The sequence below is a fragment of the Bubalus bubalis genome, chromosome 3 (assembly GCF_019923935.1).
Source record: "Bubalus bubalis isolate 160015118507 breed Murrah chromosome 3, NDDB_SH_1, whole genome shotgun sequence".
Classification (NCBI taxonomy): domain Eukaryota; kingdom Metazoa; phylum Chordata; class Mammalia; order Artiodactyla; family Bovidae; genus Bubalus; species Bubalus bubalis.
The window spans coordinates 9,665,626-9,680,500 of record NC_059159.1 but is presented as its reverse complement, the minus strand read 5'-3'; the positions used below and the strand labels follow the sequence as shown (position 1 = coordinate 9,680,500).

The following is a 14,875-nucleotide window of genomic DNA, read 5'->3' as shown; positions in this document are numbered from 1 at the left end:
CTTTGGTATGAGTTCCTACTGTTCTAACAGAATTGCCTCCCAAAAGACAGTGAATGCACGGCCAGCACCCCACGGGACACACAGACTCCTGGGGACAGACTTGCCCACATAAATATTGCCCACGGGTGTTTGCGCTCCACGTTTCCTCTCTGGGGTGGATTGAGGAGGGTTCGTTTCAAGGCGGTTCCCCGAGGACCTGGTCCTTTTCCCTTCCCAGCCCCCCTGACCACTGGGAGGGTGGCCAGCTGTGCCCACCTCTCTACTTCCCATCACAAGTTTGTGCCCCGTGCTCCCGCCTCGCCCACCCCCAGTGCATCACCACTTCCTTCTGCATCTGGCTCCCCACAGGCAGCGTGCATGGCAAACCCAGGGCCCTGGCTGCAGCGCGATCCACGGCACTCTTACTCATTCTCGGGCGCTGGTTTTTTTTCCCCCTCCTTTCCAATCCAAATCAGCCACATTAATGATTTTGTTCATTCAGAAAAACTAAAAGTTGCTCCCCTTCCCTCTGCCAAAAGTGAGCTGGCATCGCTGAGATGTGTGGTCATGATACGCCATCAGAGGGACAGGAGTGACCAAAAGGATCAGTAGATTTTTACGCACATTCATATGCACCTCTGACTGTTTCATTGACAGTTTCAGCACGCAGAGAGAGCCCCCAGACATAATGATGCTAATTTTTTGGCCACTGAGAGAGTACATTCCTCCGTTTTCTTTTCCCTTGGCCTTTTGATGCGAGGGTTCCTGCATTCTCAGAAGGTGTCATTGGGGTGATCCTCCTGTCACCATTCCAGCTGTAGGTCCCAGTGAGGTTAGAAGTCCTTATTTTACTCTAGGCTGTTACTGACACATCTAGGAAGTGCTGAAATGGAATCTTCAATTTCTGTCTCATTCAGGAGGATTTGTATCCCCTTTTAAAACTATGTCCTTGTGTTTATACATAATGACTTAATTCATGAATTCTCCTTAAAGCACTATCTCACTGATCGGAGTTTTTAATGTCTCTCAAATTGGTCAGCATACCATATATATTTAAGCCAGTAGAATCTTTGAAGTCAAGGCTCTAAAATTACTTACCCCAGAGGTAGCCACTCTGCTCTGCATCCTGATTGCTAAGTGGACAGAGTTAAAAGGAAACCTGCTGGAAATGTAAGAAGTATATCCAAGTTTGGGTTTGCTTTCCCCTCCAGTGAGATTTGTTTAAATGCTAATACTAAGTGTTAGCTTTGACAGCCCAGATACTAAATTTAGAGCAGTATGAAGATTATCTTGGTTCTTACACCATGATGACATGTAAATTCATGAGACATCCCATATTTTTAAAGAAGAAAAAAATTTAACTAAATGTGAAACTCATTTTTAGGTCATTGCATTACTTTTTCTGAACCTCCATCAAACCCTCCTAAACTCTTCCTGTCGTGTTTTCATCGTAGCACACTTAGAGTCACCCCTTCATGTGTGTGCCACGGAAGGCGGGCCTTCCGGCCGTCTCTAGTTGTTTGTGTATGTCTGTGTATGCATATAACTGTAAGAATGTGTATTCTTGTGTATACACATATGTACATATGTATTCACAGGCTTGTGAGTGTGCATTTTCACACACACTTTAAAAAGGAGTAGCCATCCGAAGAGAGACATTTAATTCTTCCCAAAGTGATCATCACTGTGTTTGCTCTGGATTCTGGATATAGTAATAAATGTCAGCTCAGTGAGAACTGATTGGTGGCATCTTTGGGGCCAGGATTTGGGTGGTGCCTCAGATCTTGCCTTTACCAGGTAGGACATGGCAGATGAGGCAGGCCCCTTATTCCCACGCCAGACAGCGGCGTTTGCCCCGTGACTGTTTTTATGTCCCCATCCCCCACCCAGGCAGACATGAATGACTAATACAGGGCACCTTAAGATTAAGGAGTCGGGTTTAATTTCTTTGTTTTAATTTTCTTTTCTCCCTCATTTGTATGTTTCCATGATTTTGGCTCTCCTTTTCCTTGCCCCAAACTCCAGGAGGTATGTAATCCCCTCACCCTGCTCGCTCGCTCTGCCCAGGCCACTGTAATTGCTGCAGCGTTTTCTTATTTTTGTTATTTTTGGTTATTTTGTTTTTTAATTGCTGGTGGTAGTGTTAATGCTGCTTCTAACTTACCATACAGTCCCTCGGGAACTGGTCAGGCTTGGGGGTGTGGAGGGATTTTCATCTTTCCCTGGTAGAGGTGGTGCATGGTGTGTCCAACAGCTGGGCCCAGATGTGGAATAATTTGAACTTTCCTGAGGGCAGTAGTGTAAGAAAACACAGTAAGAGTGGGTTTGTAAAAGCAAGCAAAGCAGTCACTGAATTCTATCTTCGACTTTATTGGTTAGGCGGATGCTATATTATTGATTGAAATTGACACCCATGAATTTCCGAGATTTCTCAAGTGGAGGAGAGGAGGAGGAGAAGGAAGTGACTCCCACGGTCGTGTGCTTCTGGCACACCTCCCATGACCGGAGACGCAAACTAGGAAAAGAATTAAATTAGACAATGTAGGGCATTTGCCTTTGCATGAAAAAGGGAAATGGTGTTTCTTAAACTCAGAATGAGGCCAAGTAAAGTTTAAAAAAAAAGAAGACAAAAACCCCAAAACCCCTTCTTGAAGGCCTTCCGTTTAATTTCCTGTTTTGGGGGAGGGCATTACAACCTCGGCTCTGTTTTTTATGTTTTGTTTTTATCCCGCCTCTTTTTCAATGAGTCATCGTTCAGACCCCCAAATTGGCCTCTTAGTTATGTCGCTGGTATCTGCCCTCCCCTTGCTGGTTTCGGGGCACATGTTTTCCAGATGAGGAGTCCCTGGATGTCTGCTTCAGCGGCACTTGAGCAGAGCCACACAGGAAAGAACAGCCCCAACACTGATGTTTATAGAACGTTTTGGGGCCTTGTCAGGTGGTTCCCAGCTCCCGGGGAGCCAAGAGTCAGGCCTTTATACCTATGGGGTGGAGGCCAGCGGGCCGGGCAGTGGTCCTGTGAGTTCCTCAGGGACTGTCTTAGGTGCGTGCATCGGTCTGTCTGCTTGTTTCATGTCTGTTCTCCTTCCAACATAAAACATGCCCCTGGGACCGCACGATGCTCCCTGGTAGGAGCTCATTAACGCAGCAGGTCGTTGGGAATAGCCAGGCTATCATCACCAGGGAGAGGCTTTGTCCGGCTTTGCTTTCTGTCCTGGATTTCCTCCCGTCTTCCTCCTTTTGGCATCTGACCCCTCTTCCACAACCTCCCAAGATCCGAGGGCCCCCAGGGTGGTCCTGTGAGGGGAGCGCACAGCAGTGGGCGTGGGCTGAGGTGTCCTGTGTCAGGGGGCCCCACGTGGGGTGCAGGTCCAAGAGGCAGAAGAGCCACTTCCTCAGATGCTGACGGGGGCGGGCTTCCTTTTCACAGCAAATCAGCTCAAGTTCTAAGTATATCCTTGTCTTCCTTCTCCTTATTTATTTTGGTTCTGCCCAGCCTCTCCCATTTCCTCATGCATGTCATATTTCCATCCATGGTTTTCCTGATTCATGCCCTAGGGCCTCGGGGGCCAGAAGCACGTGCTCACAGAAGCTGGCAGTCACTATGGGGGAGAGAGTCAGTCTTTGCTTGACACCAGCACGGGACGGGGGGTGCGGGGTAGGGGGCGTGCTGGCTTACGGCCAAGCTCCTTCCCTAACCAGGTCTGTGCCATTGAGAACCTCGGTAGTTCATGATCAGTCGCTTAACCTCTCAGAGTTTGGGCGCCCAAGCAGAGCCATGCCAGGAGCCCAAAAGTCGGGTAGCCCTTAGAGTTGCTGCCAGGACCTATGCTGGACCCTTTATTTCTGGGACAGGATTTGCATTGCTCCAGCAACCGGATCCTTTGAGGAAACCAGGAGCCACATCCTGGAAGCTGGAGATACTCCCTCTAAAGCCCCTGCTCATCTGTTGGGGGAGAGGGGCAAGCGAGGAAGTGTGACTGGGGTCATTGGATTCACACCTTGTGGTCCTTGTTTTCTTTGAGGATCGGAGAAGCGGTGCTCTCTGTAGGTCCCGTTGGCAGAGGGCGCGCCTCCTGTCCAGGGCAGCGTGAGGTGTTTGTGCAACGGCCTGCGTATCTTACCACGTGAAGGCCTTTCATTTGGTTTGTATTCAGAAAACTTTTCCTGGACCTGGTGTGCGCTGAGGAGAACGGCTGTGCTCAGAGGCAGGCTGAGAATAGGGTGTGCCTTCCCTCACCAAGGTCATGGTGAAGTTTCCCTTCCTTCACGTCCTCTCAGGACAACATCACAACTCTGATGTTTCCTTCGATTGAGCAACATTTAAAAGGACTAAAGGAACCTCCACCAGCTCGCCGCCACCCCTGAGAGCTCACTTGGCTCGTGGCTTCCTCTTCCAGTTATTTTTGTTTCAAGCTTCTAGTGAGAAGTCCACAGTTGAATAGGTACCTCAGCCCACCAGTGGATTCTTCCCTGTTCCAGGAATCCTGCTTTGTCCCACCCAGGACTCTGGGGGAATTTAGGACACTGGCCCAGAAACCTAAAAATCTAGAGTAGAAATATACTACGATCAGGAAGCTGGGCTAGAAGGTGAAACTGCAGGACTGTGGGTTCCTTGTTCCAGGAAAACTGGATTTGATTGTGAGGGGATTAAGATGTCTTACTTCCCAGTTCTTCTCCCGCCCTCTTCTGATAAAACCCTGGGCTGGTGGACCGGCAGTGTAGTGTGGCCAGGGGGCTGACCCTCTCCCCTCCTCTGTGTGCGCCCATTTCCACTGCATCCATAGGCTTCTGCTGATGCTTCTCTGGTTCATCACTGTCCCGGCTCCCTCCCCAGCCCGTGCGCTCATCTGCTGTCCTGATGTCATCTGCAGGGGGCCACCCAACTTGCTTGCTCTGCTTGTACCCACAGACTTTCACACTGTGAAAGGTGCTTCTGTTTTGGCTCTGTGTCTCGTTACTGATGTAAATCTGCCATGGTCTCAGTGTCCTGGCGCCCTGCCTTCGCTTCCTCATCCCGCACCGTGGCCAGTGGACTCCTATCCAATACGCATCTCTCTTTGCTCTCCAGGTGGCAGGGTAAAGACTTGGAAAAGACGCTGGTTCATTCTGACTGACAACTGCCTTTACTACTTTGAATACACGACGGTGAGTGCCTGCTGGTCGGCTGGGACGAGGGGTGGGCCGGCCTTGTGGTTAAACAGCTCTAATCAGATAAGATTGGAGGAGGTGGGGGTGACAGTCGGATGCTGCATCTTAGGGCGGGAGAAGAGTTTAAGTGAAGTGGAAGGGCTAAGAGGAATCTCAAAACTGGGGCCTGGGCATGGTGTGCAGTGTCTGGGCACAGGAACCATACTTCAGAGCCAATGTCCACTTCTCAACTGGGTCAGCTGGTGCCTGGCTGGGAGACAGTGGCAGAGAACGTCATACATGGCGTTAGAAAGGGGTCATGGAGCCCAGCTAATGAGTTTGGATCCATGGCCAGGAGAGAGTTTGTGGCCCCACTGAAAGGGAGACAGAGGTATTGTGATTTAGAGAAGGCATATCTGTGGTAGCTGGAATACTGAAGCACTTGATTTAGAAGGAACAGCCAAAGGGCACAATGTATAACAGAGGAAAAGAAAGTGAAATGAAATGAGGAGAGTTAGAGACTACCTGGAGTTTTAAGGAACTGACCTTTACCTAAATTGAAAATTTTGTTGGTTTTTATTCAGTGGGAATGAAATTGTTACACAATACAAATACTTGTTACATACAAGTCCTGTTTGTAACAAGACCTACGGGCATAAAGATGGTACAGTAAACCTTTTCTGAAGCTCCCTCTATCAGAGCCCCCAGGAGGCCTGGCAGGTTGGTGGCCTCAGGTTGGAGCCCTCTCAGACAGGCTCCCCGCGGCTGGGCGCCCTTGCTTCTGCCCTGTCCCCTGGTCACCAGAAGAGAAAACACGCGCTGCTGGCAGCTCTGGCGGCTGTCTCACCTGAGTCAGGGCGGCTGAGATCCTCCTGAGAGAGTGGGGTTTTAGAAGTGTCTTGTATGATAAAGGTGGGGCACGATGGGACAAGCGTCCTGGCAGCGTTTGTGGGACGCCCAGTGGGAGCCAGGAGGCAGGTCCACGCCTGACCCTTTGCAGCTTGGGGGTAAGCAGGTTCCACTGTGTCCCGCACGGTGGTTCTTCAGCTGGTAGATGTCGTGTGGATGTGGCTTCTCAGCTGGGAGTGAGTGTCATGACAGTGTCAGCTGGTGACTCAGCCACTCAGCAGTTTTCAAGGAAGACTGACCAGGATTTTGTGTGTAACAGGGGCTAAACTCATGCCACAGAAATTCTGCAGCTTTGCTTTTCTGTTACGAAAATCCTTCCAAATACGAAAGTAATGTATTTCAAATACCAAAAACAGTACGAACATTTTTTTTCACCCCATCAAAGTACCACTATGAACAGTTGGTAAATTTCCTTCTGTTTTGCCCCTGTTCCCCCCACATGTATTGCCCTTTTTCTTCTAGACTGATGACATCTCTTAAATGTTGTTTAGATCTTTTTCATTGGTCTCTGGTTAAAATGAGCTCAATGCAGGCATCTCAACAGTGCACCTCTGGGTCCCCGGTGGTCTCAGTGGTAGTGCAGTGAGATTCTAGAATCTTGTGGTTCTTAAAATGACACCGACCATGTTGGTGGTACCTGAATTCAGTCTAGCAGTGCAGCAGCATTTTATCAGGCAGTGGGGACCGGAGAAAACGCTCCCAAAGATGCTGATGGGGGGCCTCGGGCTTGAGATGGTAGGTGGAGATGTCTTCATGGAATTACCTAACAAAGAGGGAAAATCTAGTAGATAAGTGGGAACAAAGCAGCCGGATAAGGAAAAAGCAGAACTTAGTCAGCACGCTTCCCATTTGGCAGAAGGGGTCGCGATGCATCCTGGAACCATCAGAAGGGCCCCTGCTGTGCAGCCAGGCACAACGAACCCCAGACCTCCCCGCCCCGTGCCCAAGTCTAGGAGAAGCAAAATCAGTAGGAGTTCTTCCCTTTACCCCTTTGGATGGAGGAGTAGTGAGAGTAGAAACCAGGAAAAAGTGGAAAAACAGGACTCACTATATCAGTAAAAGCTCCGAGTATGTGTTCATGTGAGAAGACTGTCCGTGGAGGGTCTGCAGTACGCGTCAGCTCCAACACGTGCTGGATTCCAGCAGCCTCAGGGGAGAGTCAGGGCTCAGGGTGTCTGAGGGGGGCGCTCTCTCCACTCACTTCTCTCCTGAGGGTCTGAAGTGGCCACAATACAAAATATCCAGCCCTCCAGAAGTTTCAGACTAAAAACAAATAAGAACCAAAACTGCATATTCAAAATATAGCTATATAATTGTGGAATTATAACTTATTTATTAACAAATAAGTTAAAACTTTAAGGAATGATTAGCCAGAAATGTTGGAGAAGGCAATGGCAACCCACTCCAGTACTCTTGCCTGGAAAATCCCATGGGCGGAGGAGCCTGGTAGGCTACAGTCCATGGGATCATGAAGAGTCGGACATGACTTCACTTTCACTTTCACTTTTCACTTTCATGCATTGGAGAAGGAAATGGCAACCTACTCCAGTGTCTTGCCTGGAGAATCCCAGGGACGGGGGAGCCTGGTGGGCTGCCATCTATGGAGTCGCACAGAGTCAGACACAACTGAAGCGACGTAGCAGCAGCAGCAGCCAGAAATGTAATTCCTGTTCTAGAGGAAAGACTTGAGATAGTCCCAGAGATTGAAAGATGAGCATTAAAGCAATTAGTGGGACTTCCCTGGTGATCCAGTGGTTTAGACTCCAAGCTCCTAATGCAGGGGGCCTGGGTTCAATCCCTGGTCAGGGAACTAGATCCCACGTGGCTGCAACTAAGAGTTCGCATGCCACAACTAAAGATCCTGTGTGCCACAACTAAGATCTGGTACAGCCAAATAAAATATGGGGCGGGGGAGAAAGCTAACAGGTGCAGAGGACAGGTGAGAATCTCCCAGTGCCAGAACACTAGGACCTGCGGATGCAAAGACAGGTCATGAGATTACTGCCCTGAAAAGGAGAAAGAAACCTGAGTCTGCAGATCAAAAGGGTGCACATGGTATTTTAGGAACATTTGCTCTAGGAAGTGTGGCATGGCCCAGTTAAACTGTTGCCCTTGGAACACAGTCTTTGGCCATCACTGTCTGGACGTTTGAGAGAGGAGGTGAGGGCTGCTGGTCAAGTGCCGGCAGGTGTGGGAGTGGCCTTGGCTGAGATGGGAAGCCCTGGAGGAGGGCTAGTCGGGGGTGAGGGGACGCGGGGCTCTGTTCTGGACAGGAGTCTAGGCGCCTTTTTGGTCCAAGTGGAGTTGTCAGGCAGTCAGTGTCTCTTTGAGGATCCTACAGCCTGGAGAAGGAAGACGGTGCCGGAAGTAATGATAAGGTAGTGACACATGATACAGCTGTAGTCCAGATGCTGGGGGCACAGAACAGGGGCACCCAGGGCCAGACTAGGACTTCCTAGCTTTGCTGACACTAGAACTGAGGCTTGAGAGATGAGTTAGGCAAAGAAGCAAGAAGTTTTTGTGTGAAAGGGACTTACACGTTCCCCATTGAAAGGCCACACAGCTCTTGTCACACTCATTCGTTCAGAGCGTCTGCGGAAGCACCTCTTCCAAAGGCCTCTCGGTTGTAGGGGTTCATCTGTGATATGTTGACAACACCCACACGTTTCTTGACCCTATTCTTGTTTTAGAACATAGGGTGTGGGCTCTAGAGCTGATTTGTAGACTTCAGGTCATGGAGAGGTGCAGGAGCCTGGCTGAGCCACTGTGTGAAGGTAACAGAACGGGTGTTCGGAAGCAGTGAGGTCTCTCTCCATCTCTTGTGCAGGATAAGGAGCCCCGGGGAATTATTCCGCTAGAGAACCTGAGCATCCGGGAGGTGGAAGACTCCAAAAAACCAGTGAGTATTTTTGATGAGCTGTTTCGGGGGGACAGAAGAGATGGGCGTAGCAGCTGTTCGACACAAGATGAAGTCACAAAGGTTTGCCATTGACCTTGGGCAACACGGTTGGGGCTGCGCAGGTCCCCTTACAAGCGGACTGTTCTCAGTGGTAACTGCTGCAGTAGAGCAGTGTCTGTGTTGGGCCGAGTCCTCGGAGGCTGAGCCTCTGCTGCATAGACGGAGGCCACCTGTCAGTCAGGCATGGTCTCTTAATGTGCAGAAGGTCGGTGCTCACCCCCGTCTTACTCAAGGGCCAAGGACTTCAAAAAACTCCAAAAGTACTAATTTAATTTAGCCTAACTTTTAAAATTATCTTTACAGGTAAGGCAAAGGTGAAAGAAACTAAAGAACGTCTTTCATTCTGTCCATCTGCTTTAGTGTCACTTTCTAACTATCACACGACGTATAGGATTATCCTGCCTTAAAAGACTTTAGCAAGCTCTCATGATTGGTCCACTTATTTTATGATCTTCAGATGGCTTATAAATATTTTTCCTTTGTTTTGGATTATTGTATTGCTGACTTGGCTGTAAAAGGCATTCGGTTACCTGCAGTTATCTCCATATTTTCTATACCTTAGGAATAGAGCTAATGTGTATCTGCTTGGTATCTTTGCTAGTAAGACCTATTTATATACAATGTATGTTCTCCGGGATTCCACTTTTAGGTTACTCTTTTCCAAAGGAAATGTATGTTTCCTATATTTTATGAAAGTCAGAATAAAGAAATTAACAAAATTTCTTTTTGGGAAAATAACCTTTTTTTTTTCTTGGTAAGCAGCTTTCTTAGATCTTTATCGCTCTCTCTCTCTTTCTTAATTCTCAGAACTGCTTTGAACTTTACATCCCCGACAATAAAGACCAAGTGATTAAGGCCTGTAAGACAGAGGCGGATGGGCGCGTGGTTGAGGGGAACCACACAGTCTACCGTATCTCGGCCCCAACGCCCGAGGAGAAGGAGGACTGGATCAAGTGCATCAAGTAGGTGACATATGACAGTTTGGGCCTTGTGTCTCACAGTCCCGCCCAGCTGCTGTGTGCTGCCTGCCCCACCTCGGCACCCCTGGTGCTGAATCCATAGTGGGTAGTTTGACTGTGATTCCCAGCTGACTTTTCACTGGGTCCCTGGATTCTTGACCCTTGGACATTTTTAAGAGAGTACCTCACGTATTGGTTTCCCAAGAGCAGCTCCTGGCCCCACGGAGGGGACTGGTGAGCAGGCTTACAGGCACAGACGCCACTGGCTGGACTGGCCTTCTCATGTCTTTGGAAGCAGGTCTCATCCTCATGGTGACAGCTCGGTGGAAATTGTAACCATTCCCTTTTATAATTCCTTAATCCTGCAAGACACTGTTGTCCCATTTACAGATGGGCAAACTGAGGCCTGTTGAGGCTAAATGGTGAACGCTTGTCGAAGTCATGTGGCAGTGATCCAGGGTCATAAAGCAGAGCCCCACACTCCCCACTGAGCTGTGAAGAAGAGAAGGTCTGGGAGAAGGCCGGTGTAAACAGAGCCTCGGATCCAGGGCTCTTCCTGGTCCCTGCTCTGCCTGTGTCACCGACTTTATCACAGGGGAGGTATCCTGCTGCAGCCCCTCTTCTCCACTCCCCCTGGGGCTTCTGCAAACCCTGTCCCCTCCACCGTCATGCCCACTCCCCATCACCATGCTTGTCTCCGTGGCTCTTCCTCCTGGGAGCACGTCCTCAGTCTCGCCACTGATGCTGCGTTCATCAGGCGTGACCCAGCCGTCTCCCAGGTATCGCCGGGACCAGAGCGAGGATGGCCACAGGGGAGCACACCTACGTGTGCAGCTGGGCGGGGCTTCCAGACCTGAGCATGTCATGTGTCCTGAGCCCCTCACATGGGCCGGAGCTGTCCCGTGGCGTCCCTGGGGCTTGGCCCACCCAGGAAGCCGAGGTGGACTCCTCGCCCTGACGCTCCGAAGACGGAAGCAGGATTCCCTCCCGACCTCTCCACGTGGTCAGACACCCACATGGCAGAGTCCCTTGGGATGTGTCCCGGCCCTGTGCCCCTACCTCCCGGGCACACGTCCTCTCTGTGAACAGGGCCTGGTCAGCTTGCAGGAGCCATTGTGCGCCTGGTCAGGTGCGGAGTCTGCAGTCACATGGGCTTGTGACAAGCCCGGAAACTGTCGGCACTTGGAATACCACTTCTCTGGAAAAGCAAATGAAAGTTCAAATAGTGGTTCACAGCTTGCTTGAAAGTAGAGAAGGAGCGGTATAAGGGCCGCAGGGGGCCGTGGCCTGCCGTCACCACCTGTGCGGGTCTCTGGGGCCAGTGTGGGGGCTGCCCGGCCTCTCTCCCCACCGGACTGTGGACGCCAGGCAGGCTGCTGGCCGCTGCTCAGGCCCCTGCTGCCCAGTGATGGGTCTTGGCTGTTGAGCTGGTGCACTTGGGGACTCAGAAGTCGCTCAGTACAGACTGCAGATGCCAACCAGGTGCAGCATGTGCCAGGTGACACACAGGGTTGTGTGGCAGTCAGTGCCCCACAGACGCCACTGTCATCACAGAACTGAAGCATCGCGATTGTTTCCCTGAGTCAGAGCTCAGCTGTGAGCTGAAGAGGACTCCTGAACCTACGTTGATTACTTGGTTGAAACAGGCAACAAGCGCCCCACCGTTACCTTGTTACCTGTACCTCATCTCCCTCAAGACTTGTCTTTTGCACCACATGTGGGTCCAGTGAAGGCTGATGCCACGACGTGGCCTTTATAGGGACGGTCAGGCAGCTGAGGGGAGTGTGTGGGCGCGGCTGCCACTAGGAAGCCTGGGCCTGGGGTTGTATCTCCTTTCCTGTTCCTCGGTCCCCGCTGATGTCTCTCCTTTTCTGTGCTGCAGGGCGGCCATCAGCAGGGACCCTTTCTACGAGATGCTGGCCGCGCGGAAGAAGAAAGTGTCCTCCACGAAAAGACACTGAGTCTGCACAGCCAGCAGGGCCTGCATGCCCGGCGAGTGCTTCCCAGCCAGTGAGGCCCAGGGTGGCTGCCGAGCCTCCGAGAGTGGGAGCGTCTGGCCAGGCGTCATCCTGAATTCCTAGAGACTAGCTTCAGCTTTTGCTAATTTTTTTAAGTGGGAGAAGGGTAGGTGGTCACCCCTGAGGAAGGGGGCCTGACGCCTTCACACTTGGGTTTTGAGCCTTTCTCTCTAAAAAAGAACAGAGCTCCTGTCGGCCAGGCCACCCCCTGCAGGTCTCCGCTCAGCAGGTCTGAGAGCAGAGCTCAGAGCCGACCGTTTACCTCTCGGTTATTCCCTGGGAAGAAGCCTTCAACCCTGCACCATAAATACGTGTATCTATCTTATTATATGTTAAGGAGAAAGGGGGAATGGAAGAGAAGCCACATACTATAAAGATATATTTTTGTTTTTTAAAGAAAGAGAGAAAGTAGAGCTGTCCAGCTGCGTTCTGTCCCATGTGCTTCAGGAAGCTTCTCCCTGGAGAAGAAGCTCTCTGGACCACTGCTGCAGGTGGCAGCCCAGGGCAGGGGCTGGGCAGACCGCCTCCCCGTGCTCGTGGGGGCTTGGCTGGGTGGGAGAGGGCTTGGCGAGAGGGTGGAGGGGGCCACGCGTCGAGGACAGCCTTGGGGTCTGCAGGGCAGCGCCAGCCACTCCAGTCGGTGCTTGTCCTTCCTGGTGCCTGGGGAGCGCTGCAGGGAGAAGAAGGGAGTCCGCCTGCCGCCTGCGCTCTTCTTTCTCTTTCAGGATTCATTCTTGTCGGGCTTTTAAATAGAAAGTCAGCATCTTTCCTTGAGCGACATACCTAATAACCAAAACTGTGAGGAAGGCAGTCCCATCAGAGGTTCTGGGATGACCTGTTTCTTATTTGGTTTTTCTTCCTTCTGCCCCTACACTCCATTCCTCGTTTTAGAGGAAGGAGCAGGTCTGACCCGATCACCCGAGGGCTTCAGCCTTCTCTGCCTCAGAACTGGCCCTCACCTGGACCACGCTGTGGGTTTAGTGGTGGCCCTCAGAGGGGAGTGGGCCTTCACCTGCTGCGTGGCAGGGCCAGGACAGGGGGAGCCAGGGGGTGAGGGCTCGGCCCCCACTCCTGACGTGTGGCCGGAAGGAGCCGCGGCCACTGCTCTCCTGCTGTTCTCTCAGGGACTTTCGTCCAGGCCCGGCACCCAGTCCAGGCAGAGCAAGGCCGGCCGGGCCATCGTCGCCAGACCCCTCCCAGGCTGTGTGACCCCGGCTCCTCTGACTCCTTCCAGGCAGGCTCGCATCTCTGGAAATAGCTTTGGTAAAGGGGAGTAGGGGGCTTTCTGGGCCCACCTTTGTGTAGGTCCTCCCTGGAGTGGCTTCAGGCGTTTTAATGCCGGAGCTTGTGGAGGTGACGGAAGAGGGTCCAGGCTGGTAACCTGACCTTTCTGGGTGAGAGAGCCGGGGCAGGGCCAGCCGGATCCAGGGAGTCTGGGCCGGTGCTGGAGCCCCTCTGGTGATCTGAGTCCTTGGCCCGGGTTCTCATGAACATTACAGACAGAGAGGCACCTGGATCAGTATTAGTCTATTTATCAGAGGTGTAAATAATCCATGTATAGTTTTTCTCCTTTTAGATTATTTTGTATTTGTTTTAAAAAAAAGTTTTGTCAAATGTAAAGAAATGACTGAAAGTTGTTGACAGGGTTTTTAAAAAATTATAATTATTATTCCAATTTCTTTTTGTTTGTTTTTTGCATTGTAAACTAGCGCCAAGGAACTGCAGCAAATAAACTCCAAACCTGCCCAAACCACTCTGTCACCTGTGGCATTGCTTCGTGCCCAGCTGGGCCCTGAGAAGGAAGGTTCTGCTTATCAGGTGTGCTCGTGAGGGTGGGTGTGTCGCCTGAACCTCACACAGGCCAAGTCCAGTGACAATAAAGACCGGAAGTGGGGAGGATGGTGCTGTCTTCCGTAAAAGAGAGCAGAGCAAGAAAGATGAGTAGCCTAGTGATTTCCCCCCTTTTTTGGAAGAAGAAACAAATGTCAGACATTGACTTTATTTTCTTTTATTAACTTTTATTGATTATAATTGCTTTATAATGTTGTGTCAGTTTCTGCTGTACAACAAAGTGAATCAAAGTGAATCAACAAAGTGTATCCCTTCGTTTTTAGATTTCCTTCCCACTTAGGTAACCACAGAACATTGAGTAGAGTTCCCTGTGCTATGCAGTCGGTTCTCATTAGTTATTTGTTTCATACATCAGATCAGATCAGTCACTCAGTCGTGTCTGACTCTTTGCAACCCTGTGAATCGCAGCACACCAGGCCTCCCTGTCCATCACCAGCTCCTGGAGTTCACTGAGACTCACATCCATCGAGTCAGTGATGCCATCCAGCCATCTCATCTTCTGTCATCCCCTTCTCCTCCTGCCCCCAATCCCTCCCAGCATCAGAGTCTTTTCCAATGAGTCAACTCTTCACACGAGGTGGCCAGAGTACTGGAGTTTCAGCTTTAGCATCATTCCTTCCAAAGAAATCCCAGGGCTGATCTCCTTCAGAATGGATTGGTTGGATCTCCTTGCAGTCCAAGGGACTCTCAAGAGTCTTCTCCAACACCACACTTCAAAAGCATCAATTCTTTGGTGCTCAGCCTTCTTCACAGTCCAACTCTTATATCCATACATGACCACAGGAAAAACCATAGCCTTGACTAGACGAACCTTTGTTGGCAAAGTAATGTCTCTGCTTTTGAATATGCTATCTAGGTTGGTCATAACTTTTCTTCCAAGGAGTGTCTTTTAATTTCATGGCTGCAGTCACCATCTGCAGTGATTTTGGAGCCCCCAAAAATAAAGTCTGACACTGTTTCCACTGTTTCTCCATCTATTTCCCATGAAGTGATGGGACTGGATGCCATGATCTTCGTTTTCTGAATGTTGAGCTTTAAGCCAACTTTTTCACTCTCCACTTTCACTTTCA

At 50.6% G+C, this 14,875-nt stretch overlaps 1 protein-coding gene across 4 annotated transcripts in view; it reads left to right on the top strand.

The window, feature by feature from the left end:
• Positions 1 to 13,704, top strand: part of CYTH1 (cytohesin 1) — an 80,158-nt gene extending 66,454 nt beyond the window's left edge. For 3 of the 4 annotated variants that reach the window (XM_025279617.3, XM_044938633.2, XM_025279618.3), the window contains exons 10-13: positions 5,049 to 5,127; positions 8,846 to 8,917; positions 9,785 to 9,939; positions 11,819 to 13,704. In XM_025279617.3, coding sequence (XP_025135402.1) covers positions 5,049 to 5,127; positions 8,846 to 8,917; positions 9,785 to 9,939; positions 11,819 to 11,897 — 385 coding nt within the window. In that variant the 3' untranslated portion in view covers positions 11,898 to 13,704. The remainder of the gene's footprint in view (positions 1 to 5,048; positions 5,128 to 8,845; positions 8,918 to 9,784; positions 9,940 to 11,818) is intronic. The other variant, XM_006064112.4, reaches the window with a different exon arrangement.
• The last annotated feature ends 1,171 nt before the right edge of the window (positions 13,705 to 14,875 follow it).